The sequence below is a fragment of the Rhinolophus ferrumequinum genome, chromosome 21 (assembly GCF_004115265.2).
Source record: "Rhinolophus ferrumequinum isolate MPI-CBG mRhiFer1 chromosome 21, mRhiFer1_v1.p, whole genome shotgun sequence".
NCBI lineage: Eukaryota > Metazoa > Chordata > Mammalia > Chiroptera > Rhinolophidae > Rhinolophus > Rhinolophus ferrumequinum.
This window is the reverse complement of record NC_046304.1, coordinates 27,356,752-27,383,052: the sequence shown is the minus strand read 5'-3', so window position 1 is coordinate 27,383,052 and position 26,301 is coordinate 27,356,752. Positions and strand designations below refer to the sequence as shown.

At 57.2% G+C, this 26,301-nt stretch overlaps 1 protein-coding gene across 1 annotated transcript; it reads right to left on the bottom strand.

Moving 5' to 3' along the window:
• Positions 1-206: 206 nt before the first annotated feature.
• TSPOAP1 (TSPO associated protein 1) lies at positions 207-26,301 on the bottom strand. The gene is given in 42 exon segments (XM_033091447.1): positions 207-1,424; positions 3,153-3,214; positions 3,890-4,000; positions 4,239-4,310; positions 4,396-4,499; positions 4,685-4,717; positions 5,084-5,128; positions 5,532-5,577; positions 5,579-5,701; positions 6,296-6,391; positions 6,393-6,448; positions 6,533-6,632; positions 7,222-7,613; positions 7,616-8,063; positions 8,639-8,821; positions 9,078-9,317; positions 9,402-9,549; positions 9,551-9,747; positions 9,750-9,779; positions 10,132-10,269; positions 10,271-10,284; positions 10,449-10,478; positions 10,481-10,615; positions 10,618-11,277; positions 13,833-13,942; positions 14,219-14,258; positions 14,261-14,333; positions 15,557-15,729; positions 16,264-16,468; positions 17,312-17,332; positions 17,736-17,786; positions 19,910-20,014; positions 20,274-20,396; positions 20,583-20,672; positions 20,928-21,011; positions 21,103-21,180; positions 22,382-22,564; positions 23,090-23,133; positions 23,136-23,269; positions 23,826-23,974; positions 24,254-24,361; positions 25,124-26,301. Coding segments are annotated over 41 exon segments (5,532 nt in total). The 5' UTR covers positions 25,454-26,301; the 3' UTR covers positions 207-1,424; positions 3,153-3,184.

Below are 26,301 nucleotides of genomic sequence, written 5' to 3'. Positions count from 1 at the left end.
AGCCCCAAATCCAAACACCTGGCCCTGGGAGCAGGGACTCAGGGAGCTGCCAAACCTTCCTCTCAAGAGATGCCCGGTCTTCTTGCCATTCATTAGTTTTGCCCCAGTCGCCCTGGAGTGTAACTTCTGGGTTCTCAGGTCAAGTCAAAAGCCCAGCAGGACCCGCCCCTTGAGTCCTTTGCCCCAGGTTTTGTGAAAGCCCAGCGTGGGTTTTGTGAAAATAGACTTTATTATAATAAAATGTCTTTTTAAACAAATGCCCCCACCATTCCTCACCCCTGGAAACCAAGGTGGGAGTAGGGGTTCAAACAATCTCCCACCACAGCAGAGGAAACATGCAGACACTCACCCAGCAGGAGGGTGGGGATGGGTGCTTAGGGTACGGGTGGAGAGCCCCTCCCCCACTCTGAACAGGGAATGTATGAAAATAGCTGCATAAATCTGTCCTTTTCCCTAGCCCTGGACTCCCACAGGGGCCAGAGGAAAACGATGCAAAAGAGAAATTGAATCCGATGATCAAAATAAGGCAAACCCAACTCCTGCTTTCTGCCTGCTGGCCCCCCGGGGTCTTTGGGGTTGGGGACACACCGGGGGCCAGAGGCTGGGCTGGCAGGGAGCGGTGGAGCACTCTGGGGGCAGGGTTAGGCCCGCTTTGGCATGGCCTTTCTCCTTCCTGGGCCTGTGCAGTGGAAGTGAGATGGAGGAAGCTGACTGAGGCACTGAGTATGTACATATATACATGGCTCCGCAGCCTCCCCGTGCGGAGGGGGCTGGGGACAATCCAGTGCAAACTTTCCTTCAAGGGAGGGAAGACATGAACAGGACCGCCATCACAGGGACCAGGCCCCTTTCTCCCCCTGGGGTCCCGAGTCCTGGGAGCGGTGAGGGCCAGAGAAGGGACTAGTACAGCATGGTGGGAAACCAGGCCTAGGTGAGTGGACTAGAAGTCAAGAGTCCCAGGTCTAGTTCTGGCTCTGTGACTGAGGTGGTGCTCAGCCACCTTGGCAGAGTTACTTTCTCTCTGGGGCTGTTTTCCCGCCTATAAGAAAAAGGTGCCTATCCAGAGAATTCATCCTCAAGACTCATATAGCTCTGACCTTCACCGAGTCTCTGATTCCCTTCCAATTGCCACAGTGTTAACAAAGAAGAACAGAAGTCCAGGGCCTTCCCCCATCTCCCCCAAGCCAGGACAGTGCTCTGGGGGCCTCGGGGGGCCACTTCTTCCTGCAGGATGGGCCACAGCGTCACTCCTTCTTCCCAGAGCCCAGTTTCCTGAGGAGCTGCTTCCCCTTGGAGAAGAGACCTCGCACCTTCTCACCTGTGCCCTGTGGCCCCCCCAGCTGCATCCTAGGGAAGCTGCCAGGCCCAGGGGCACAGGGCCAGCCTGACAGCACTGGGGGCCCATGTACTGAGCCGGCCCAGTCCTGGAATGTGAGAGAAAACAGACAAAGTTAGGGCCCGACTCCCTGCCCTAACCTGACTCCTTTATCCCACAACCTCACGTGCCTACAGTCCCCCATGGCAGAGCCATGGTCAAGAACCAGAGCCCCAGCACCCTGCCGCTTCCCCACACACGCATTGCACAGAGAGGCCACTGAGAACAGTGATGCTGAGGGAGCACTGAGGTGAGAGTCCAAAGGGACAAAGGCAGAGTCAGTTCTGCTTCTGTTCACTGGGAACCTGGGCGAGCCCCTCCCCTTCTCTAGGTCTCCTCACAGGGCTGGCGGAACTTGGACCTGATCCTTGGGATGGGTGCCCCAACGTCCCCCATGTCATCCCCTCTCATCAAAAGGAGAGCAAGGACCAGGACTGCTCAGAGGGAGCCGTCCCTTCCAAGGAAGGTGGTTCCTGCACCACCTCAGAGACAAGGAGCATGTCCTCCAGCCCAGCAGATGCGGTGCACTGGGGCCTTCGGGTGTGGAGCCAGTGCCCACCCCACGGGGAGATCAGGACTCTTCCTTGAATGGCCCCTGGGAGGGCTGCTAGCAGCCTGGGCCAGAGACAGTCAGGCATCACTCAGCCCTCATCACAAGTATAGAGGCTACCCTGGCCCCTCCTTTACATCTCTCCCTTGCTGAATCTCCTCCTAGCTCCATTTGCAACCATAAGTGGTCCCTCTGCCACAGGCCCACGCAGACACTGTTGTTAGTGGCCTAAGGACAGGGGTTGGGCAAACAGAAGAGCCACCAGGAAGCCTCCCCCAAACCCCCAGATTCCATATCCTCCACCATGACCTCCTGTCCTTGGCATAGCTCAGTCAGGTCTTGCCAGCCTGCATGTTCCTCACCCCCCACTCCCCACTCCGGTTTTCAAACCTCCACTTGCCACCAGAGCCTGGCAGTCTCCTAGCCAGCGTCAGCCAGGGAGCCCAGACCAGAGGCAGGAAGCTGAGTGCCCAGCCTGGAGCCTGCCCTCACCACGCCCTGGTGATGGGGCAGGGCCTGTCCACCAAGAGCTCTGCTAGCATCTAGAGGATAAAGTGCCCACTGCCAACCAGCCAGGGCTGATGGCTGGCCAGGAGACCCAGGCCCTTCCCACTCCCTCCCAGGGCTCCTTCTACAATAGCCCAGGAGGGAGGGGTTGCTGGGGAAACAAACAGAGGGGGTCTTTGAACCCCAGAGACAAATGATGTGTGGTTATCTATGGGCTCCAACTGTTTAAATCCCCCTTTCATTCCTCCAGCAGAGGAAATGGAGAGTTGGAAGTGAAATCATGCATCTGATCTCCGAACAGGTCATGACGTAGGGAACAAGGGTGGCAATACTATTATTATTGGTGGCATTACAGTGTCATCCTTCTGTCACCAATAATAATCATAATATTGTAATACCATAGTCATATGGTATCAGAATACACCGATGAGTCATAATACGGATGTCACATAATATTCTATAAGCACATGCTATAGAATATGAGGAGTCAGATAATATGGGACATTACGTACTAAGATGACATGCATTCCAATGACATCTGGCACTGCCCATAGGCAAGGGGAGGGGGTGATTCTACACCCAAATTTGGCTCATAGCAAAATCACCCTCCCCCATTCCCTGGAAGAAAGTGGAAAAGTCAGGCCAGCTCTGGCATGCTGTCTGATTACGGTGACATGGGGCGTGGGGGTCACATGGACATCAGGGCTAGACCCCACTTACATGTTGCTCTCTCTACATATATCTATCTCCATCTAGCACTGGACTCTTCTCCTCCTCATTCTCTGAAGAACAGGGAACAAAGAGAGGAGATGGGTTACAGACAGACCCACATGCTCTCCGCCCAGTCACCAGGTCGCGCTGGGTCACAGGGGCTGGGCCTCCTTTGCATAGCCTGTGCCTTGGGAACTAGTGCAGGTGGAAGCCCAGCGTTTTCCGTTTTCCGGTATGGGCCTGGCCTCCTCACCCTCTCCCTGCCCTGTGAAGCTGGAGCTTAATTGTACTCCACCCACCCCAAGAAGAGGCGAGCTCTAAGCACGGGAACCCAGGAAGCTGGGCCTTGCTGGTTAACTGGCTTTAAAAGACTCCCAGGAGACAGAGATCCAGCAGGGTGGGAGGTGCCCTGCAACTGGAGCTCTGACTGGTTAGAGGTGTGGGAGTCCTAGGGGTCCTTATCCACAGGGCTCCCTCACCTGTGTTAGTCCCTGCGTGTGGGCAGCTCGGTCACATGGGCTGGGTCAGGGTCACAGCCATCACCCCTCTGCAGAGGGGGGCACCTACTGGGAGGGAGCCGGCCCTGCCTGGGCACCCTCTGCCAGTAACTCAGCAGCTTCAGCCTGGACACTGCTCACGTGGCTCATCACCCGCTATGGCCCGCCCACGACCTTGCCCTGGTCCCACCACCACACCAGCAGGGTAGAGACCCAACTGCTGAGCTGGGAGCCCAGCTCTTCACTGACCTGACTCTCGGCCTGGGGTGTCCCAGGCTCCCTGTCTGAGCTGCCCACCTCAGGTCCAGGGCCCTCCAGGAAGTTGGATGGAACCAGGCCCCTTTGTCCATTCAGTTCCCCCTGGGGAGGAGATGCTGGTGAGACCGAGACCAGGAAAGAGGCCTCAGCCCCATCCCCATCCCCCTTGACTCCAAAGCCCCTGGGGGAAAGGCCTGAGGTCAACAACTCTGTCATGCGAGGTGACCCGTCCATTCCTCCAGGTGTCCATCAGGAACCCTTGCTCCCCAGCTCTGGGAGAGCCCTCTATGAAAGATCTGGTGAGAAGGGGTATGGTACCCCCCCACCCCAATGTTCTCACATAGTAGAAGCCATCATCATCCATGCCCCCAAACACAGTAATGACGTCCCCTGCTCGGAAGGGCAGCTCTGCCTATGGAGAGATGGAAAGGCAGGTGTCAGGCCCAAGGAGGCCCTGCCACCACCACCCCCCTTGGCTGGGCTCTGAGGGTCCTCACCTCCACATCCATGTTGGGGGAGCTCTCCCGAGGGTTGTAGTCAAATGCAGCCACCATGGAGCGGGGAGCTCTCAGGCTGGCAGAGGAGACTGGCTTGGGGGGGCCTATAGGGGAAGAGGGAGAAGACTCTGGGCTCTCTCTAGACCTCCCACCCCATACTATGCACTGGAGGCCTGTTGACTCCCTATTTACCACCTCCCCAACTAGTTGTAGCCCCTGGGGAGAGACCAGAGGGGCCACCCACCCTACCTCTCTCCCCAGTCTCCCCTGCACAAGGATGGCCCCTCACCTGCACAAGGCCGGGCAGGACCTTCTGACTCAGCTGTGGAGAGAACGTGTGTGTGAGCGCCCCTCCCCTCACGTCCCTGCTCAGCCTCACGCAAGGGAAGCATGAGGAGGATGCTCAGGGAGCACGAGCCCAGCCCTTTGGTTTGCGTAGTGAGCTAAGGCCCAGGTTGCACGGAATTTATGTAGTCAGGTGCTTTTTGGAAGAGAGGTCCTGGCAAACCACTCCTCATCCCCATTAAAATGAAGCTTCCCCCTGGAGGGGATGGATGTAGTGAAGGTCTACCCTTATCCCCTTTCCCTGCTCAAAACCCTACATGAGTCTCCCCAGAAAGCCAAGCAGTGCCCCCTACCCCCATTCATCCTCACAGGCCCCTGAAGGGGAAGGGGAGATGTCACCCACCTTTCTTGGACCGGCGGGGCTTGGGGGGAGGCCCAGTTGTGCGGGCTGTGGAGTACAGAAAGAGACAATTCCCTAATTCAGGAAGGCAAGTAGACATAAGAGAAACTGAGGCAGGGGATAGGACAGTGACTCTGGAATCTCCTCATAGGGCTGCACCAGGGTTCCTGCACTCAGGTTTCTGAAGGGCATCCCTCTCCCATGCCCAAACCCAGGATCCAAAATACACCTCTGCAGCAGATCTCACACCATATGGCGAGCTCACTGCTGGCCACACTGGACTCAGTCTCTGTGAGGCCCCAGAGGCTCTGCTAGATTCTGGATAAATGAGGCATCCTGCTACTCCAGATATACCAATTCTCCATCCTCCCGAAATACAAAGAGCAGAAGGGAGTTGAATTGGAAGTAGGATGAGTAGGATGGCGGGGTGAGGGGCAGCGGCAGGTCATACCTGAGCCCTCAAGGAGAGCATCTGAGGACAAATGACCCCACTGGAAACAGCTGCTGCCTCCCTGCCGGACTGTCCACCGCCACCTCCGCCACCATGTTGCAGGGGATGTAGCCCGTCCGGCCCCCACCTTCACCCCGGTAGAAGCCATCGGCATCCTTGTCCCCAAACACCTGGAGGCAAAGACCAGGTGTCTCAGAAGGCCAGTCCAGTTAGCCCCCCGTGCTCCAGCTCTGAGCCCCACAGCACCGCACGTGGAACGGCAGGAGAATGTTCTATCTTTGGTGGGCCGTGGAACAGGAAATAGGGGGAAAGGGCCAAGAATCAGAGTCAGAGGGATGAGAGAAAACAGCCCTTTCTGTATTATCATCCCTATACGCACGTCCATTCCCCTGGGCCACCCCCAACTAGATCTCCCCAACCTCAGAGCAATAGCAAAGCCTTTCATAAACACTTGGAAGTATAATAAAAGTTGTCACATTAACAGCAGCAGTTCTACTGTGCTATATGCCAGGCAGCTGAAGTACTCTATGGGTACTACATCATGTAAAACCTCCAACAACCCTATGAGGCAGACACTAACATTAGCCCCTTTTTACTGGGAGGAAACTGAGGCCCAGAGGAGTTCATGTACTCAAGGTCACACAGCTAGAAGTGGCAACCCTACATCATCTGGCTCTAGAAGATGCGTTCTCGCCAGTGCATGGCTATGATACCTCCCTCCAGTGCAGGAAAGGAGGCACGAGGGAGTCCACAGACTGAGTCACCTTCAGGATCTGGCCCTCCCGGAAGGGGAGCTCCTCTTCCCCGGCATCAGGGTTAGGCGACATGGACACAGGATCATAGTCAAACAGAGCCACAAAACACCCTGACAGGTAGGTCCTGGGAAGCCAGCACCTCTGGGGAGCTCCTCGGCGGGACTGTGGAGGGGTCAGGAGAGAGAGAAAGCAATAATAAGCTCTGGCGAAGGCCTCTGCCTAGCCAACCCCTCATCAGGTGCTCACCCAACTCAGTGGTGCCTGGCCTGGGGGGCCGGCCCCCTCTCCGCAGGGGGCCCCTCCGCCCAGAGCTGTCCTGCCCTCTGGGCTCCCCAATCTCTGGTGCCTGCAAAGAGAGGGCAACAGACAGTAGAAGTGTCACACCATCCCTCTGGCGGGCACCTCAGCGGGGCAGAACCCCACACGCACTCCCCAGCTCTTCCCTGTCAGCATAAGCAGCACAGCAGAGCAGGGACGCAACATTCCTCTCCTGGCGCCTTGGCCCAACCTTGCTGGAGACGAAGGGCAGGATGGGAGGCCCCAGCTCCAGCCACCCTAGATGTGTGCGGTAGAGGGGACTAAGATGAGAGCTTAGAGTTGGCCAAGGAGCGTGTGAGAGGAGGGCCTCTTCTCAGCTGGCCATCACAGTCAGTGTCCTAAGCAGAGGACAGGGCCACTCAGCCCAGAGGCAGGGGGCTGCCTGGCGGCAAGTGGTGACTAATGATAACAGAATATTGTGCATCCCAGTTCCGATCGGCAGAAGCAGCAAAGCAGTGGAATGTGGGTGGGAGGAGGCAGGTGAGGGAGCCCGGAGGCCCGGCCCCACCTCTGCTGATGGAGGCGGCAGCGTGGAATGGGAGTGGCTGGTGGGCAGCAAGCAGAGCCACCAGGCGGCAGCAGGTAGGGGGCTGCCCAGGGTGGGAGTGGCCACGGACCCGGGAGGCTGGCTCCTTGGTTCTGCCAGTCGCACTGCGGCCTCTCCGTTCTGGCTCCCCTTTCTCCCAGGCCGGGAGGCGTGGGTAGGGGTTGGGGCCTGAATTCGCCTTCACAGCCCCCTTGGACCTTCCTATGGGTGCTGTGCCCCAGGCCTCCCCATCTCCGAGGTGGCAGGAGCTAGTGATGTCGATGCCCCCGCCGCCCGCCTCCTGTTCATCCTCAGAATCATATTCGATGCTGATTTCCAAGCACTTGGGGGAGAGGCAGCTGGCCAGGCCAGATTCTGGGGTCCGGCCACGTGGGCACCTCTGTGAGGGGGCCAGACCCCCTCTCCCACCAGCCTCTGGTCCACCCCTGGTGCCCTCGCCCGCAGTGGAGCCGCCCCTCTCCGTGTGGGGCCTGGTCGTCCAGAGGCCTGGGTCCCGCCGTTACTGAGAAGGCGGCTACAGTGTTCACGGGGATCTGGGGACCGCTTGCGGTTTGGGGGTTTCTCGGTAGAGCCACTTCCTCTCCTCCAGCTGCTTCCACCAACTAGTCCGGCTGTGTCCTCCAGGTTGTCTCCGGCACTGGAGGGCTCAGGAGACAAGGGACATGGGCCAGGTCCTTGGGGTTGAGTGCTGTCACAGTCCAGCCCAGGCAACAAAGGCTCAGGCGGGCTGGGGTCTCGGGAAGAAGATCCTGCCCCTGGCCTCTCCTCGTCCTCCTCGTCCTCCTCTTCCTCCTCCTCGGGGATGCTAAAGAGCTTCTTGCTGCAGAACTGCTGGAGGGGCAGCTCCAAGATCGGCTCCAAAATCTCCTCGTCGCTGTCAGTCTCACAGAAGGGCTCGGGCTGGTGTGGGGGCTGGGGGCAGGAGGGAGGAGGGCAGCGGGGAAGAGAGGTCCATGGGAAAAGGAGAGAGCTGTGATCTTTGCCCTCAAGTGAGGGCAGGGCTTGCAAGCAACCCTTTAGCCATCCCTCAGCTTCCTCCAAGACGAAGGACCAGAGAGGGGGATGGCCCAAAGTCACATGGCATGTCCAGGGCAGGCAGAGGAAGACTGAGGGAACATACCCAAGGCACAGGCCGCACAATGCTCGGGCCCCTGAGGGACAGGAGCAGGTTGTGCCAGTAACAGCAGAAAGGCCTCCCCACCCCTTCCCCAGTAGCTCCCGACACAAGGATCTCCGATGGCCAGGGTGCTGCATGGTGGACTGGAGTGGAACAAGGTGCAGCAAAGAGCTTCTTATCCTCCCCTTTCTTCCCAGGAGGGCAGAGGCCAATCCTGAGCCACTTCCTATCTGCTGCTTAGGACGGGGCCCAGGCCACACACCTAGAATGTTGCTGGCACTCAGTGGCGGCTGGAGCAGCTGCTGACACATGGGGCAGAAGCCCCTGGAACCCGAGGTCTAGGCCCCACCAGCCCTCCACACCCCATTACCTTGATCCCATTCTCCCTGATGCTCTTGCCAGCAACCTGCTTCTGGAAAGAGCAAGTCCTGGAACCCAGCTCCTCTTCTTCTTCCTCCTCCTCTTCCTCCTCCTGGATGTCTGACAGATCTGAGTTGCGGCCATGGTCCACAAGGGAGCTCACTGGACGGACCCCGAGCTCTGCCGTGTCCTTCTGCAGGAGAGGGGGAAGGGCAGTGAGAGGGGCGGAGTGGGGTGCACTCTGGCAGGGTCAGCCCAGCCAGAATGAAAGAGGTCTCTTGGCAGAGGGAGAGAAGGTCACATCCCAAATGGGGTTATGCACGATGTGGGGGCTAGGGAGAAGAATGGGAACCAAAAGAAAAAGAAACCAGGGAAGATGAGGTGACAAAGAAATGAAGGAAGCAGGCCCTGATTCTTTGAGATGGCACAGTGTGTCCCCAACCCTGTACCTCAGCCCTGGGCCTCAGCCCAGACCCCATGTCTCCTCCAAGGCTGGCCTCAGCACAGGGCACCTTCGGGGCCAGAGCTCCCTGCGTGGAGCAGGGTGCCGGGCTGGCCTCTCCCATGGTCCACTCGGCCTCCTCCTGGGCCAGTGAGGAAGCTGCAGGGCCAGGAGCTCTCTCACTCACAGTTGGCTCGCTGGCCCGCCTATCTTCTGAGGTGCCCAGCACAACTGCCCCAGCTTCCTCCTGGAATGGGAGGCACTGAGGAAGAGCCCAAGTCCCAGGCCCTTCTCCCAGCCTCCACCTACTCCTCCCTCCTCAGCAGGGTACCTGGGAGCAAGGTGTTGGGGGCTCCTCTTGGGATCCTTTTGGTGTCTCTCTGGGTGGGCTTGCTGGGGGGTCCCCGGGGGGCTCTCGAGTTCTATGGGGCTCAGGGCGGTGGAGAGGGGAGCTGGGGTCTCCAGGCCCTGGCGTGGCTGGAGAAGGGGTGGTCTGGCTCTGAGCCTGGTCGTGGTGAGGGGCAGGACACCCTGGCTGGCAGGAAGGCTGCAGTCAGGGCTGGGGCGACAGGAGCCGGAATGGAGTCGGCCGACTCGCCATGGGGTGACATGGTGCGCACGGCCACCTCGCTGCACACCTGCAGCAGCTGCAGCTGTGACAACTCCAACCAGCACGCTGCCCTGCTGTGGGGGAGGCCACCTCCATGATCTGCAGGGTGGAGGGAGCACAGAATGGGAAAGGGAAGCTGAGACGGCCAGTGTGAGGACACGACGACGACGGCTAGCATTCTGCCAGGCTCTGTGCTAAGCCGTGGCACGCCTTATCTCACTTAATCCTTCTGGCCACAGGGCTTCAGTGGTGGAGAGGTTTGTTGGGGTTTTTTTTTGAATCCCAATCAACTGCTACCAAAGCCCATGCTCTTGGCCAATCCACTACCTAGTACCCAAATGCCAGGGGCTGGGCACTTCTGTGCCAGGCTGAGACCAGCCTCTGAGCATGGCAAGGAGAGGACCCTCTTCCTGCTCCCAGGATACAGGTGGACAGAGTCTCCAGGCCATACCTTCTGCCCGTCTGCATAAATGGCATAGCCTGTGACCCGGACACCGTGGACGTGCCGGCAGCATCAATTGTTTACTGGGAGCCAGCTGATGACCAAAGATTCCAGGGAGGGCCCCGGCTCAATCTGCACATCCAGGGGGGGCATCAGGTGGGCCTGGGAGAAGGAGGGGGCACAAGACAAGTAATGTAGGACACACCACCGGAGATACCAGACCACTTTGCCATTTCCCTGAAAATGCAGCTAGAACAGTCTCCCCTTCCGCCATCACCCACGGCCTGGCCTCCTGGGTGTTACAGTCACTGCTCAAGCGTGCATACCTGCTGGGAGTGTGGTGAACTGCAGGGTACAGCCCGATGCTCTGGCCTCTCCCAGCCTGGTTCCAAGGGCCCTCCAGGTGGGAGCTGAGCCTCCACTCGTGCCTGATAGAGTGTACCAGGCCGCAGGTGGCAGAAAGTGGCCCAGTAGGTGCTGGGGAGGGCAGGGGACACTCTTCCCCATTGAGGTAGATGGCATGGGCCAAGTTGCTATTGCTGGGCACCCAGGTGATGTCAGCAGATGTGGCTGTCAGTCGATGGACCCGCAGCTGGCTAGGTACCACTCCGGCCCGGGAACCCACCGCCAAGCAACAGCGCAGAGGGTCAGAGCTGCCCCGGCTGGTCAGGGCCTGCACAGAAACATGGAGGGGCCCGGCCCGCAGGTCCAGGTTCTCAAGCACAGCCTTGGAGGGTGCCCCAGGTCCCAGGGCCTGACGCAGCTCCCCATTCACGCAGATATGGTAGCCACGTAGCTCCACTTGCTCAGGAGGTGCCTCCCAAGCCAGCACCACGCTGTGGGCCAGCTGCTTGAGGATGGCCAGATGGCGGGGGTAAGGCACAGCAGGGGGGTCGCCCAGGCCCTCCGGTGGGGGGCTCAGACTGAGCTCATCCCCTGCAGCCTCTTCCTTCGATCTGGGCTGGCTGCGTCCCCCGCTGCTCTGGCCCCCACTACTGCTGCCACCCCCACCTCCGCTCAGGAAACTGAGTTCAGGGCCTGAACTGTGGGACAAATCAGCCATCTCCGAATGGAGGGAGGTCAGGAGGTCGTCGTCGGACACACGCTCTACAAAATTGGAAGGGACCAGGCCCCTTCGGCCATCCATGAGCTCCCCTGGCAGGAGGACAGGGAAGGGGAAGACAGAGAGGAAGTAGAGAAAAACCAGTCCAATAAGTGCATTTTAGAAATGGTCAGTGGGTGATGTTAAGCATTAGATTCAAATCAACATTTACCTGTCAGTGCTTTGCAAATACAAGAGAAGTCAAGATCTGGATTAGGTTATTGTTCATTTTTGTGTGATAACAGTATTGTGGTTAGACAGGACAAAGCTTCTTAAATTTTACTGTGCATATGAATCACCCGGAGATTTGTTAAAATGCAGAGTCTAATTCTGTTAGGCCTGGGTGGGGCTGAGATTCTGCATTTCTAACCAGTTGGCAAGGGATGCTGATGCTGCAGGGATATAGGCCAATGCCCTTGCTCTGAGAAGGTGCCTGGTGATGTGTGGTCTAGGTCAACTGTCGTAACGTCTACAACTTGCTTTTCAGTCATCTGTCTTTTTTTCACCTATATATAAATAAAGCAAATACGCAAAATGTGAACAATGTTGATTGCAAGTGGTGAGTATGTCGGTATTCACTGATTATTCTTTAATTGTTCTGTACGTCTGAAAAGTTCCACATTATACAGGCCTGAGGAATGGGGGGGGGCGCCCCTCAACTCCCTTTTGAGAAAAAGGAAGAGGTTTCATCTTCAAAGGAAGAGGGAAAGCACTACCTAGTCAGGGTAAGGAAAGGAATCTTGAGAGACAAGAGACATCAGTGCCAAAGACACGAGTCTCCGTGGGATCTAGCTGGACGGACCCACAGCAGGCCTGGGTCTAGGAGCATGACTGGTGGTCAATCCAGGCAGTGACCAAGGGAGTTCTGTTACTTTGTGCCGTTCCCCTGACACCTGACAACAGAGCATTATAACATTTACTGTTGTTTGTTTGAGGGATGTCAAGGAAGGAAGAAATCAAGCTATTCTGGGAGAAGGAAAAAGGTCCCCAGGGAACAGATGAGCTGGTGCTGCTGTGCCTTCGTAGGAGCAGGGACAACATGGATCAGGGCTTAGGGCAGAGGGTGCCTGTAGGCAGGTCTGAGCTGCAGGAGGGCCTGCGAGTTTCCCCAACACTCTCGCTGTCTGCTTAGGTTAGAGGAAAATTTTTAAACAAAGGTAACGAAACTTGAAGAAGAACAAGTAGGGCCTTTCAATAAATTAGATAATATAAACACAACAGTGGGTTCAATGGTGGCCCTCCAAAAATATGTCCACATCCTAATCCCTGGATTCTGTGAATGTGACCTTATTTGGAAAAAGCATCTTTGCAGATGTAAGGGGCTTGAGATGAGTCTTCCCAGATTATCTGGGTGGGTCCTAAATCCAGTGACAGGTGTCCTTATAAGAGACGCACAGAGAGACACTGGGAGAAGAGGAGGAGGCCATGTGATGACAGAGGCAGAGAGACTGTAGTGAAGGGACCACGGGCCAAGGAAAACCTGGAACCACCAGAAGTTGAAAGGTACAAGGAACGGATTCTCCCCTAGAGCCTCCATAGGGCATGTGGCCCTGCCAACACCTTAATTTCAGACTTCTGGCCTCCAGAGATGTGAGACCAATGCATGGTCTGTTGTTTTAAAGCCACCCGGTTGGTGGTAATTTGTTATGGCAGCCCTAGGAAATTAATATAAACACTAACACAAAGGACCGTGACATTAAAGTAGGAGCCTTCACAGCGCTGAAAGGCTGAGGCTGGAGCCTGGGCTGGAGTCAAGCCAGGTAGTTCATGCCACTGAGGATGGTCCAGGTGGGACCAGACGTCAATGAAGCAGTCCCTAGCTAAGGTTTCATGAGGAATACGGCATCCTACCCCAGTTGTCTACATGCCTTTAACTCTACCCCAGATTGTATAGTTCAAATTCTAGTAATTTTTGGTTAGTTAATATTTATGTTTTGCTGCCACCCTCCCAAAAAAAAAAAAAAAAGGTGCTGGCTTTTGGGTTTTTTATAACAAACAAAAATATAGTCTGGTGCCCAGCCAGGGCCATCCTGGGAGTGTCCCAAGGCCATTTCTTCTGTAGGCCCTGCCCTGTCAGCCAGTCTCAGGAATGGGGTATCTGCGTCAGTTGCCTGGTCTCCCCACAGGCACTAGAAGAACGTCCCTGAAGCCCAGGCCCTGAAGCCTGGGCCCTGACACCTGCTAACTACTTGCTAACACCCTTTCCTGGCTCTGGACCCTGATTTCTCCTCACCACACTCAACTGGAGTCCAGCATCAGATCTCTGTTACATGCCTGACCTCAGTGTCACTATTGTTAAACACTGCTGTGCCCTGTCTACCAGCACAAAGGTGAATTTAGCCAAAATTCTGTGTGTCACTGTGCATTTTCTGGGACTGTGGTAGGCCCTGTCCTGCCCTGCTTGGGACAGACCTTCACACCAGCTGCCCCCTTCCCAGATCCCTTCCTTTCTCTTTCCCCACAGGTTGTCAGGTCTCTGTTGCCTTTTGGCTGAGTCTGAGAAGTTACGGTGGGCGGAGCATGCTGGGGATCTCCCACGGGTGGAGGTCTTTGAGAAGAGAAGCTTAAAAACAGAGGAATGAACAGAGTGACCCTACTACCGTCCTACCTTCAAAAAAGCCGTCCTCATCCATGTTGCCATAGATGTAGATATACTCGCCAGCAGTAAGTGGAAGCTCTGCCTCTGGATTCTCATTGGGGCCCTCGAAGGGATTGTAGCTGCCGGGAGACACAGAAGAGGAGGAGGACAGTGACCTACATCCTAAGTCCAGGTCCCATCTCCTGTCCCCTTGTGGACACTTGGTTGTCCACCATTAGCCAAGTGGGGCCCTCAGTGGGCTCACCTTGCCCCAACTGGGTTAAGAGGACAAGTCCAACTGGGAATCCCTATACCACCCCACCCTTTCCAGAGGCCTCCATCTTCCCCTGGGCCCCTTCCTCCCAAGTACCCCAAATGCTGGGGGAGGGGATGGGTAGCAGGGGTGAGGAGCCCACCTATAGCGTGCTAGGAAGACCTGGATCCTGGCTCCTCCCGGCTGCCCTCCGGCACTGCCGGGAGCAGGGAGACGCTGTCTGGCTCCAGTTCCTCCACCTCACTGGCTGTATCCACCTGTGGGAAAACAGAAAGGCCAGTCCTCTCCAGGACCCGGGGCCAATGGCAAAGCAAGCAAGTTTCTAGGCCGAGCCAGAGGAAAAACCCACTGCTCTGAGAAGGGAAAATGAGGAAGTGCGACAAGCCCAACAGCAATGAGCCCGCTGTTTTCTAACCAGTACCTGAGTCAGCAGGTCCTGGAAAAGCCTAGCTGCCCCTGGATAGAGGGACAGGGGATCACCTCCCCAAACCCTGACTGCTACTGCACCAGCCCAGGAACTAAGACCACCTTCCCATCGGCGAGGTGACCTGCCACACTGTTATGGGATGGGTGTCCAATGGCAAGTTGTCTCCTTAAGGTGAAAATGCAGCAAAGCACCAGAACTATAAAGAGCTGAATGCAAGGAGGCAGAGGGGGCTATGAAGTCCTGAGAGAAGGATACCGAGCAAGTTAAGACCGGGCCAAACCTGCACCACGACATCCAAAGCCGCACCACTGTTCTGTCCCACAAGGGGGCAGCAGAGGCCCAGGGCTGGGTTCTACCACTTTCCACAACCTTGGACAGTTGGGCTGCTCCTCACCTGCCCCTTCCACTTTCTGGAGTTTGGGAGGTACAGAGAGGTAAGAAGTGATTGGAAGAGTTGTGAGTGATGCCCAAGAACCCGGTAATAACAATAGCTGCCATATGTTAAGCATTTACCGTGTGCTCTGCACTGCGAGAGGCACTTTCTATATTTTTTCATGGTAATCCTCCCCGCAACAAACTTACAAGGCAGGTTTCATCAGCTCCAAAATCCAGACAAGGAATCCGAAGCCCAGAAAGAGTCTTGCCTAAGACAAAGCTGGGATCTGAATCCCAGAACCTGTGCTCTTTCTCATGCACCCATGGCTTCTGCTACTCTCATGAACAGTCTCATTATGTGGATCCTGGCGCCAAGTTCTCCCTCCATCCAGCCCAGGACTCTAGGGCTTCTCTGAGCCCCAGAGGGGTGGGGGCTGGGCGGCCCCAAGGTAGGCCTTGCAGGAGGGCACAGGAGAGCAAGATAGGCTCCACCTGAGCTCCCTGCCCACTAGGAAAAATCCACAGGTCCTCTCCCAGGGCCTGGCTCCACTTCCCAATGTGGGACCCTGCATAAGCCAGCATCTACCCAAGTCCTGGGGACCCCAAATAGGTCAAGGCCACCTCCCCTCCCCTTTCCCCAAGACAGAGGCAGACCCCAGGCCCCTCCTCTGCACTGACCTCAGGCGTAGGGCATGACTTGGGGCTGTTGTGGACAGACTCAGAGTGAGAGGAGTTGGAGAGAGACTCTGCCTTCTTGGCCATCCTTCGAGGGACCCCAGCAAGGATGGCAGGGGCAGGCTCAGAAGACTTTGAAGTGCAGTGCCCTGGGGAGCCTGGCGGGAGGTCAAGGTCTAAAGAGAAGATGGCACACGGGTGTGAGTCTGTGGCCTAGGGAGGGATCAGGGACCAAGGATGGAGCCACTTGGGTATGGGGGCAGGCCCTCCATTGCAGGGTTTCCTTAAAAGAAGGGAAATACTTTGGGGGAAATTACGAAGTGGAGGCAATTTACACTATTATTTCACATATCCTCCGAGCAGCTTGATGAGGTGCATGGAGCTATTCCTTGCTGACAGTTTAGGAAACCACAGCCCACAGAGGTTTAGCAGCAAAAATCACATAGACTTTTAAGTGAGTGGAGCTGGGACCACCAGATCTGACTGACGCCCAGCCCCGACTCTTCACAAGCCCACACTGCCTGCTATTGAGTCCTAGCGCCCAACTCCTAGTGGCCCGAGATGCCTGGGCCAGAGTCTGGGACAGCCACTCCAAGTCTGGCTCTAACTTGCTGTGTGACTTTGGGTGAGTTTCTAGCCTTCTCTGACCCTGAAATCTCTGAACTTGGTCTGGGGGATTCCAGGCTAACATCACTGGGGGTCTACCTTACCTTTGGGGCCAGACCCCCGGCAGGGCTGGGGGATAGAGCAGCAGCAGGGAGGTGGTGGGCGGTCCCCGAGGATACTGCAGCCCAGGGCTGAGGTGAGCAGATCCAAGGGGCCAGGGTGTAGGCGGAAGGCCTGGAGTTCCTGCGCCAAGAGGCTGAAGCGTTCTGTCTGGCTGCGGCACTGCTCCTCAAGCTCTCGAACCCGGACCTGAGCCAAGACCCTCCATGAGCCACCAGACCCAGCAAAGCTGCCCAGTCCCAGCCTGTGCTATCTCCACACAGCCCCACACAGGGCTTCAGACTGCATCGCCCAGCCCGCAGGCCTGGGCACCAGCCATCAGCCTGGCTGCCCTATTGCCCTTAATGGTGTCTGAGCTAAGGGTAAAGTCCTAGAGGTGTGGGACATCTTCATCCCTCCCCCGCCCTCCCCCAGAGAAGGTCGGGGGGCCTCCCTCACATTTACTCCCTCTCCCCAGGCAGTGGTACTCCCTGCTTCTGGCTGCTTTTGAGGCCAAAAGGGATGGCTCCCATCCCCATCACTATCGCCAGTAGCACTTCAGGAGTTTTCTTAGCTCTGCTGCTTGTCACCTTCCCAGTCAGTGACCCAAATCCCTGCTCTCAGAGAGGTCCCCAGAGAGGTCCCAATCAGGAGCTAGGGACATCTTTGTGACAGGAATGAGCCAATTCTCAAGATTTTTTTCTCAGGTATCCAGAGTCCCAACATTTGGGGCTCTCCCCTGGCCAATATCAAGAGGATCACAGGTTAGACTAGTGATGAACTGCCTCATGGGCTGAGTGGCTCGGTCCTAGAGGAGGGAAGGCCCCATGTCTGCCAGGCACAGTGGCAAGTATGGGGCAAGGAGATGGTCCACACGTCCTGTGGGAACCCAGCACATTTCCAGATTCTCAGGTCTGCTGTCAGTCACACTCTGCTCTGTTGGACATGAGAGTTGGGACCGTGTGGACCTGAGGGAGGAGATGTGGCTCAGCCGGCCTGGAGGGGAGTGGAGGAGGGGACACGCCCGGGAGGTAGGGGTTCAGGAGGCTGTACCTGCATGGAATCCAGGGTAGACTGTGGAAGGAAAGGAAAGCACAGAGGAGGGGTTAGACCCCGAGCCCTGTGGGTAATTACCCAGCGAGGGAGGGACAGAGGGACCCAAGTGGACACCCTCTGGTCAGCTCCCTGGACTGACTGACCACTTCCTAAATGGAAGGATATTTCAAGGTGAAGGCTGCCTCTGGGGGTGGGTGGCAATGGGAGACCACAGCCACCAGACCCAGGAACCCCTGCCTGGCTGTGCTCTAGCCTGAGAAGTAAGCCAATGGCGGAGGGGATTGTCTGGGCCCTGAAGCATTTAAGGGCCTTCCTGTAACCCCACATCCCACACCCCACACACAGTCCATTCCAGGTCTCTTTGAACTTCCCCTGTTTCTCCCCAAGCTGGTGTTGCTAGTGGCCACCTCCAGGGACCTACCTCCAGCAGCTGTACGGCTCCTTCATGTTCCCTCCTGGCTTCTGCCTGGGCCTACAGGTGGGAGGAGGCAAAAGCTGGAGGGGAAGGGGATGAGGAATGGGGATGGGAGAGAGGGAGATGGAAGGGAGGGTAGGTCGAGGGGAGGGGAGGGAAGAAAGGGGTGGGGAGAGGGAGATGGAAGGGACACTGGGAAGGTGGAGGCTGAGGGTTCCTTCCTCCCAAACTCCCCCCTGAACCATGCCTTAGGCCAGAAGGCAATGGGGTCAAGGACAGGTGGGCCTCATACTGTTTCTCTCTTCCAGGATATCTACCCTCCGGTTTCCCTCCCACCTCTCCGGGCACTCCTTCTCAGCCCCTTTTACCTGCTCCCTGCCTTCTACTCCTTTGAATGTTAGGGTGCTACTGGGCTCACTTTATACTCTTCACTCTCTCCCAACGCTAGTCACGCTAAGGACTCCAAAACACGTCTTCAAGACCAACTTCCCCACGACTCCAGACTCATCGATCCAGCTGTCTATGGACATCTCTGCTTGAATGTTTACCACAAAATCCAAAGGTGGCCAATACAGAATTCAGACTCAGGATTTCCTACCTCTCAGATCTGTTGCCCCTTCATCCCTCACCTCCTGGGGAGTGAAAAGCCCACCCTCCATCAGGGTTTACTCAGCAAATGGGTGACAGAGCGGGGACTGTCATTCCGTGACTGGAATCCATGGAGTCTTGTGGATTCTATCTCCAAAATATACTGCAATTCAGTCCACTTGTATCCACCTGCACTGTCTGCACCTAAGTCCAGACGGCCATCATCGCCCCCGCTGGACCCCTGCAAGAGTCCCAACACCTGATGGCCCCGCTTCCGTGCCCACTCCCGCAGTTCACCATCCACAGTGCTGCCAATGTTATTGTAAGGGTGAAATTCAGTAAATCAGTAATGCAGTTAGACTTAGCTAGTTTGCAGTTTGACTCACTGCATAGCTTCCTATCTAGCCACCTGTAATTAGACTTAGTTTGTTTGCAGTTTGATCCATCATGATATTCATCTATTTTCTCTTTGCTTCTCCCCTCACTGATTAACTGAAGAATTCTGTTCCCTTTCTCAAGGCTACCCATATCTCGTTTATTAACAACATCCTAACCTGGAAAAGAGCAAATTCTTAATCCTCAGGCGCCCCAACACTGGAATCGAATTTACAACTCCCTTGCAGTTTTTACTGGTAATGCATTAAAGTCCCAGGCTGCTATGACCGAGTCCGAGTCCAGAGTCCAGAGATAACATCGTCTTCAAAGAGACCAGACCTCAGGAAAGATGTTAGCCCTCAAACCTGCCTGATTGACTCCCCCTTCTCTATATAAGAAAAAGCTAACCTGAAGTGAAGTACAACTGTCCACTCTCAGACTCTTGACTCAGCCCCAGCGACCACCCCCCGACACACACACTTCCTCGCCAGTGTTTCTCTCCTTACTACCAGAGGCAGCCATCATCTTTGGACACTGCCATGGGCATTCTCTCTCTGCCCTAACTTTAATAAAAACTTCCTTCGTAGAGTCTGTCAATGCTTTCACCTTTTGTGAATAACCAGGGGTTAATTCCACACCATAACAGTTATCGTCTAAATTGATGAGTCAGTCAGATCATGCTACACCCTATTTGGGACCTTTCAACAGCCTTCTAACCACTCAGAGAGCAAAATATCCAAACTACTTCCACAGCCTTTAAGGCCCAAGGTGATCTGGCTCTTGCCTGCTCCTGCTGTTCTGTCCATCCTACCACATTCTAGCCACACTGGTCTGGATCCCCAGGTTCTTTCCTGCCACAGGACGTTTGCATTGCTAGTCCCCTACCTCAAGTGCTCTTCAGCTGGCTTCCGTCCTTGAGGACAGAACCTTTCCCACTGACCTCTCTCTAAAATGGCCCGTCACCTCACCCCAGGCACTGTATCACCCTGTTTTCTTCCCCCATTGCACTCTCAGTGACTGGTTTCATCTCATTCACAGATATGCTTATTTGATGATTGGTCAGAGACCTGGTCTTTGCCTACCACTGTCCCCCAGCGCCTGGCACACAGTGGTTGCTCAGTAAATGCTCATTGGATGAGTGGATGACTAGACTCAGCTGAGGTCCAGCAACCTACCATCCTTCCCTCATTCCTGCCCCGTGAAAACCCTGCCCCCACCTGCTGCAGCCTCCGGACCTCCTCCTGCTTCTCCTGCAGGCTGAGCCGAGCCTGCTCATGCTCCACCTCCAGCTGCTGCCGCCGCTGGGCCACCTCCCGCATGTGCTGAAACACAAGACCCTGGATTAAAGCCAGAACCCCAGTCCACCATTTCTGCAGACGATCTAAGATGAGGGAGCCTCAGACACCGTGTGTTCCAGATACCCTTAAAAAGGAAACTGACACTACAGAAGGAAAAGGACTTGTGGTCCAGGACTCAGCCTCAGACCTCAGTGCCCCACAAAGGGCATATTCTACTGTCCCACTTTCTCCCTGTGCCAGAGACCAGTACCCTCCCTCCACCTACATAGTCCAGTCCTCTCACCTTCAACACCTGCTCCAGGCTCTCCAGTTTGCTCTGCAGGCCCTGGCTCTTGCAAAGGGCCAAGTCCCTCTCCTGCGTCAAACCCAGGAGCTGGCCTCTCAGCTCTGCATTCTCCCACTCCACCTGGAGATGGGGGAATGGCAGGGAGCTAGATGTGTGAGCCCTGTCTCACCAGCTCCCTTACCAGGGAAACAGTACCCTTCATATTCTGGCCCAGTTTGGATCGGGGGCGTGGAGAAAATAGTCCCTCACCAGGGACCAGGGCCTAGCAGGAGCCCAGGCCCCACCGCACCTGGGCAGAGAGGGTACCTGCTCCTTCTCTGTGGCTCTCCCATTGAGCCGAGAGTTCTCCTCCACCAGGCGGGCATTCTCATTCTGGGCTTCTCTCAGCTGCAGTTCCTGAGAGACCAGAGGAGCTCTGGGGTGGGGCCCCAGCACCCACATTCCTCCCCTCCCCACACAGAGGACCCTGCCCTCCCTGACAAGGCCTTCCTCCCCCACCTGGAAACTGCATCAGCCAGGAAAGGAGAGCCCCATAGCACAGGTGAAAAAGTGAGGGTAAGATGGATGAAAGCAGAGCTGAGAGGGAACCCACCACCTGACTGGCCTGGGGGTAGGGGGGAGCTGGCTTCTGGGAGACACTCCAGAGCTCACCAACTCCTCACATCGCCTCTGCTTTTTTCGGGCTTCCTGTTCCAGGCTCTCGCATTTCTTCCGCTTCTTACTAAGCTCTGATTCCTGTGGGGTCAGAACAGAGGGCTCCTCATGTAAGAAGACACAGCTGCCCACAACAGGTCTCCTCTAGCCCTTGATCTCTGCTGGGACTTACCAGCTGCTGCACCCTCTGTTGTTTCTCTGGCTCCCCTAGGACCACACGTGGGTTTTCCACATCCTTCTGGGGCGTGGCCTGGAAATGCCGAGGAGCAGGGGTCTGCCACCTGAGAACAGGGCCCCAGGGCAGTCTGCCCCCAGCCCATCTCACAGTCAGCAAAGAGATCTCTGCCCAGGAAGGGGCAAGGTGCTGTCTGCCCACCCCCTCCCATCATCTCCAGCTGATGTGAAAGTGCAGAGGCTGCACCTCTGCGTCCTCCAGACATAGTGCTTTGAGATCCTGAGACCCATGTGTGCCCTGGGAGATAGGCCCCTTATCCAGGCCAAAGCTTTCCCTTTTTAGCTTCTTCCAGCAGCAGCCCTGCTCTGTACTCAATAACTGTTCTGGTGTCCTTCACTGACTGGCAGAGAACTAGGAGGCCACCTGGATCCCCAGGGATGTAGTGTTCCCAGAGGTAGGGATTCTGGACCATCCATATCTGGGCTTGGCCTAGAGCTACAAACCTGGCCAGACCCTCCTACAGCTTCCCCCAAGCCCACTCTGTCGTACTTCCCATTTATGTGTGCAAATCTGGGGAGTCCAGGTCTTGCTGGGAAGTGCGTCTCTCTCCCTGGGTCAGGCAGAGGGGCAAAATCTGAGCAAAAAGCACCCCATACCCTGAGGCTTTGGTTGATATGGAGTCCCTTCTGCCACCCCTCTTCCCAGGAGGTGGACCTTGCTGCTGCCCAAGGAGAGAGGATGGAGAGGAGCCAGATCTCTAAGTTCTGGGGATCCGGAGGGGGTGGGGTCCGTAGTCCTCGCGACAGGAGCTGTCTAAGCCCGGCGCCCAGTGAGGGTCGCGTGTACCTGAAGCCCCCCCGGTAGCGGGGGCCGGGCCTGGCCGACCAGGCAGGCGCTGAAGGGGGCGTCCCCGCGCTACGGCGGCTGCGGGAAGCGGCGGCACGGGCTGGGCCCAGGGCGGCTGCCAGGGCAACCAGGGATTTGCTGCTGGGCCGTACCACTGGCAGTGCGGCAGGGGCGATGGGGCGGGCCACGCGGGACGCGGACCTGCGTAGGGAGGACCCCGAACCCCCCGGGGCAGGCGCGGCGAGAGTACGAACGCTGGGAGGCTGGGCGGGGACCGTGCCCCTGGGGTCGGGAAAGCTACCCAGCCCTTGGAGTTCGCACGCCACCACCGGGCTCTCGGGGCTCCGAGCGCTTTTCAGGGGGCGATCCTGGAACCGCGACCACCCCCACGTACACACACCCACACACCTGCTCTTGCGCGGGTGCTCACCTCTCCGGGGATCCCGGGGCGGATGCCCCACTCTGACCGCGGCAGTGGGGCCTGAGGGCCCGGGGGCGGGGACGGATCCTGCTGTTTGCGCAGGGCAATCTGCCGCTGCAGCCGAGTACCTCCCGCTGGGACTCGCCGCAGCAGCCGTTCGAAGTCCCCGCACGTGAGCCACTGGGAACCCTCCTGGGTTGGGACAGGGAGGGGGATTTGACCTAAACCCCTGTCTACTCCACGCCGTCCCCTTGCTGGAGGGGCTCAGATGCGCGGGAACGTGCACATCCTTCCATGCATACATGCTGGTCGCAGGTGCGTGAGTGTACAGCCACATGCTTCCTCTAACCCGTGTACAGACGTACACATAACCCCTTTACTGGGCGCTCACGGGTGTGCCGGCACTGTGCTAAATACCTTATGAACACTGCTTCACGCAAGTGTGATGTATATGTGGATTCAACAGCCAGACCCACTGGCGTACCGCCTGAAAGCCCGGAGCACAGAAATTCCCTGGTCTGGACTCATGGCTCCGCCCCCCTCAGTTCAGTCTTCTACCGGCTCCCACCTGGCCGTTGCCAGGGGAACTACTCCCCAGCAACCTCCACCTTCCCGCTTCATTTGCATCTCATTAACATCTCGGTCCACATGCCACAAGCCTGGCAGGTGGCCCTGTGTAGGGCTGAGCTGGATGGGATGATCAGGGCCTCCTCGCACCTTGCCCGCCAGGGTGAGCCTGGCCTGCAACTCCCTGCACTCCGCTGCAAGGCAGCGATCTGCTTGTCCTTGGCCAGCAGGGCGCTGCTGTCTCCACTGAGGTCCCGGGCTCGCTGGCGGGCCAGGGCCTTCTGGCACAACTCCAATCTGGTCCCTGGACGGGCACGGCAAGCACTCAACCTTGCCAGAGGAGGGGTAAGGCCAGTGGTCATCTGAGGGCCGGGGCACTTCCTCCCACTCATCAGCATCTCGCAAAGGAGGGTTAGGATAAAACCTAGCATTGTGGCCTCCTGCTTTACCCTGTGTCGGGGCATAAGAGACCAACAGCCTCACTGGACCATCCCAGCAATCCTCAAGCAGGACTGTAAGCGTTAACCTCACATCCTAGTTAGGCCCAAAGGACGTTGTTAATTTAGGGCTGCCACTGTGATGGGTCTTCATCCCTGCCCCCACAGGCTCTGCACCCAGAGATGAGCTCAGCGGGAGGCTGTAGCCAGCACCAGCACGTGGTAACCCAGAATCCTGTTCCCTGCCTGCTCAGGAACGCCTCACCCAGCTCTTCTCTCCCTCCCGTAGCTCCATTAATCCTCAGCCCCCTAGCCTGGTCAGTGTCTGCCCTTCCTACACTTTGGCCCCTGGGTTCCTGCTTTCTTGGATGCTAAGAGTCCATGACTCCCAAACCCCCCCCCTCGGTCCTGGCCCTGGCTCCCCTCTTCCTGGTCACACAAGGAGAGACCAGGAGACTCCAGTTCTCACCACCTTCAGGTTAGTCTCCTGCAGCTTCTGGGCCCTCTCCTCCAGGCGCTTGGCAATGACCGCCAGCTCGGCATTCTTCCGCTTCAGCCTCCGCACCTTCTCCTCTGTCTCTGGGAAGCTGCTCTTCCTCTGACAAGGGGTTGGCCAGAATAGGGGCATGTGGGGAGCACCTGGCAGACCCAATCCTAACTGTCCAGACCATGAGCTAGAGCCCTGGGCTCACAGTGGGGTCCTTGGCATCTTTAGGGAGGGTTTCACCCTCTCTGGGTCAGGGATCATGTCACCTCCATGTGGCTCCCACATGGATATACATGGGATGAGGAGGACACTGAGGCAGAGGGTCAGGGTGTTTGAGTCTGCCTTCCCCCAGCTCCAACCAGGACCCAGGATTCGCTTTCCAAACCTCACCAGCATCTGGTTTTCCTCCTTAAGGATGGCACAGCGCTGCTGCAGCTCCCCCAAGGCCCTCAGCAGCTCCAGATTGGGCCTGTCCCCAAAGCCCATGTTCAGCTTGCCCTGGCATGGGAAAGGACAGGGCACAGGGCCTCAGGAACCCACCTTTTCTAGTCAGAGCCCTCCTGCCATGGTCCAAGGAAACATGGAGACAAGCAGGTTCTCCCCCCATGCCAGGCCTTCAGAATGGAGCACAGGAAGTCCAGGAGAATGGGCTCCCTGCCCACACTGGCGTCCCCAACCCTAGGACCCTCTCTAGTAGTCTCCAGTTCTTCCCATCCCTGCTCATCTCCTCCTGGGAAATGCCAGCTTAAGCTCCCATCCCCACCCCCCCAGGCTCCTCATGGCCCCTGAGTACCTCCCCAAAGTCCTGCTCCCTCCTTTTTCTACAGGAGACTGCTCACACCCACCTCAAACCTTGTGCTCCCTGCCTCAGCCCAGCACTGAGCCCCCTCCCCTGAATCTGCTTGCTCTGGACTCTGATTCCACTGTACACCTCTACATACCCCAGTATCCTCCAGTCCCCAAGGACAGAGACTCACGGAGGAGGAGACACAGACAGACTGTCAGAGAGACTAACAGAGGGAGGGGGTAGGGGCAGAGCCAGATGTAGACAGGCAGAGAGTCAGAAGGACAGACAGATGGCAAAAAATGGAGCCACTGAGATTCCTACCCAAAGAAGGGAGGACTGACAGTCACAGAGACGAACCCACAGACAAGCCAGGACAGGAGAGGTGGGCAGTGGGGTTGCGTATCATTCCCAGGCTGGAGGGCATGATGAGAGGCCCCCCACCTCGCAGACCCAGCCCTCCACAGCTCCCTTACCTTACTGAAAGCCTCCACCTGCTCGTCCTCCAGCCCTGGGCAGCTGGGTCCTGAGCTCGCTGCTTGCTTCCCTGGGCTGGGCAGCCCAGTTTCTGTTCCTTCAGGGTCAATGTCCCCCACAGGCCCAGGGCTCTGGGCTCCCTCAGGCTCGGAGCTCTCCAAAGGCCCTACTTCTCCTACCTGCAGAACTGCTGGAGTATCGGCAATGCTTGGGGATGAGCCTCCAGATTCGCCCCCCTGGCCTGGAGTCCAGCTTGGCCCGGCAGATAGTGCCCATGGCTCCATGGTTCTGGGGTTCCCCCGCTGTGGGAGGGGTGTCAGTTGCTCCATGGTATTGCCAAGGGGCCCCAGGATCTGGGCCGGGGGACATCACCCAGCCAAGTGAAGGAGCTGGCGAGGGTCATGCCAGGCCAGACCCTTTCATCTCTGACCTCTTGGCTTCACCGGGTCTCCATCCAAGGTTGGCTGAGTTCTTCCTCACCCACAAAGGAGGCTGCAGGAGTCGGGGCTGCTAGAGCTAGAGCTGGGGGTATGTGAGCTATGTTTGCTCGTGGCTGTGTGTGTGAGAGTGTGTGGAGGAGCGCGGGTGTCCCCGCGGGGGCTGGGAGGATGTGCAGAGGCCACCAACAGCAGCGCCTGGACGAGGGTGTGCGTGTGTTTCCAGGTCTGTGTGTGCAGGTCAGCACTGTCTTATGTATGTGTTTGGAGGATGAGTGCCTCCACTTGTGTGTGCTGGGGTGGGGGCGTAGTGGTTCTGTGTGTCACTGTCTGTGCCTGTTTCAGAGTTACCAGTTGTTTCTCTATGTGGTGTGTGTGGGGTCTGTATTGCAGGGCGGTGGCAGTGTGTGATGCTGTCATTGGTTGTATCTGAGCATCTGTGTTGTGCAGCTGTGTGTGCGTCGGTGTCATTGTGTGTCCATCAGCGTCTGTGAGTCTGGTCATCCATCACGACCCCTCAGCCTGGCTAGGGTCCGCAGGAGCTGCTGGGGGAGATCCCCAATGGTCCGCTGTGGTCCTTTATCTCCTGCTGTTCTCTCCGCTGCTGCTCTCTAGCTCGCTGGCTTGCTGGGCGGCGGGGCTGATCCTAAGGAGGCCTGGGTCGGTGGGCTGCTTGCCTCATAGTCTCTGTCCCTGCTGGCCTTACAGCCCAGGAACCTCGAGATGGTGGGCGCGGAGGA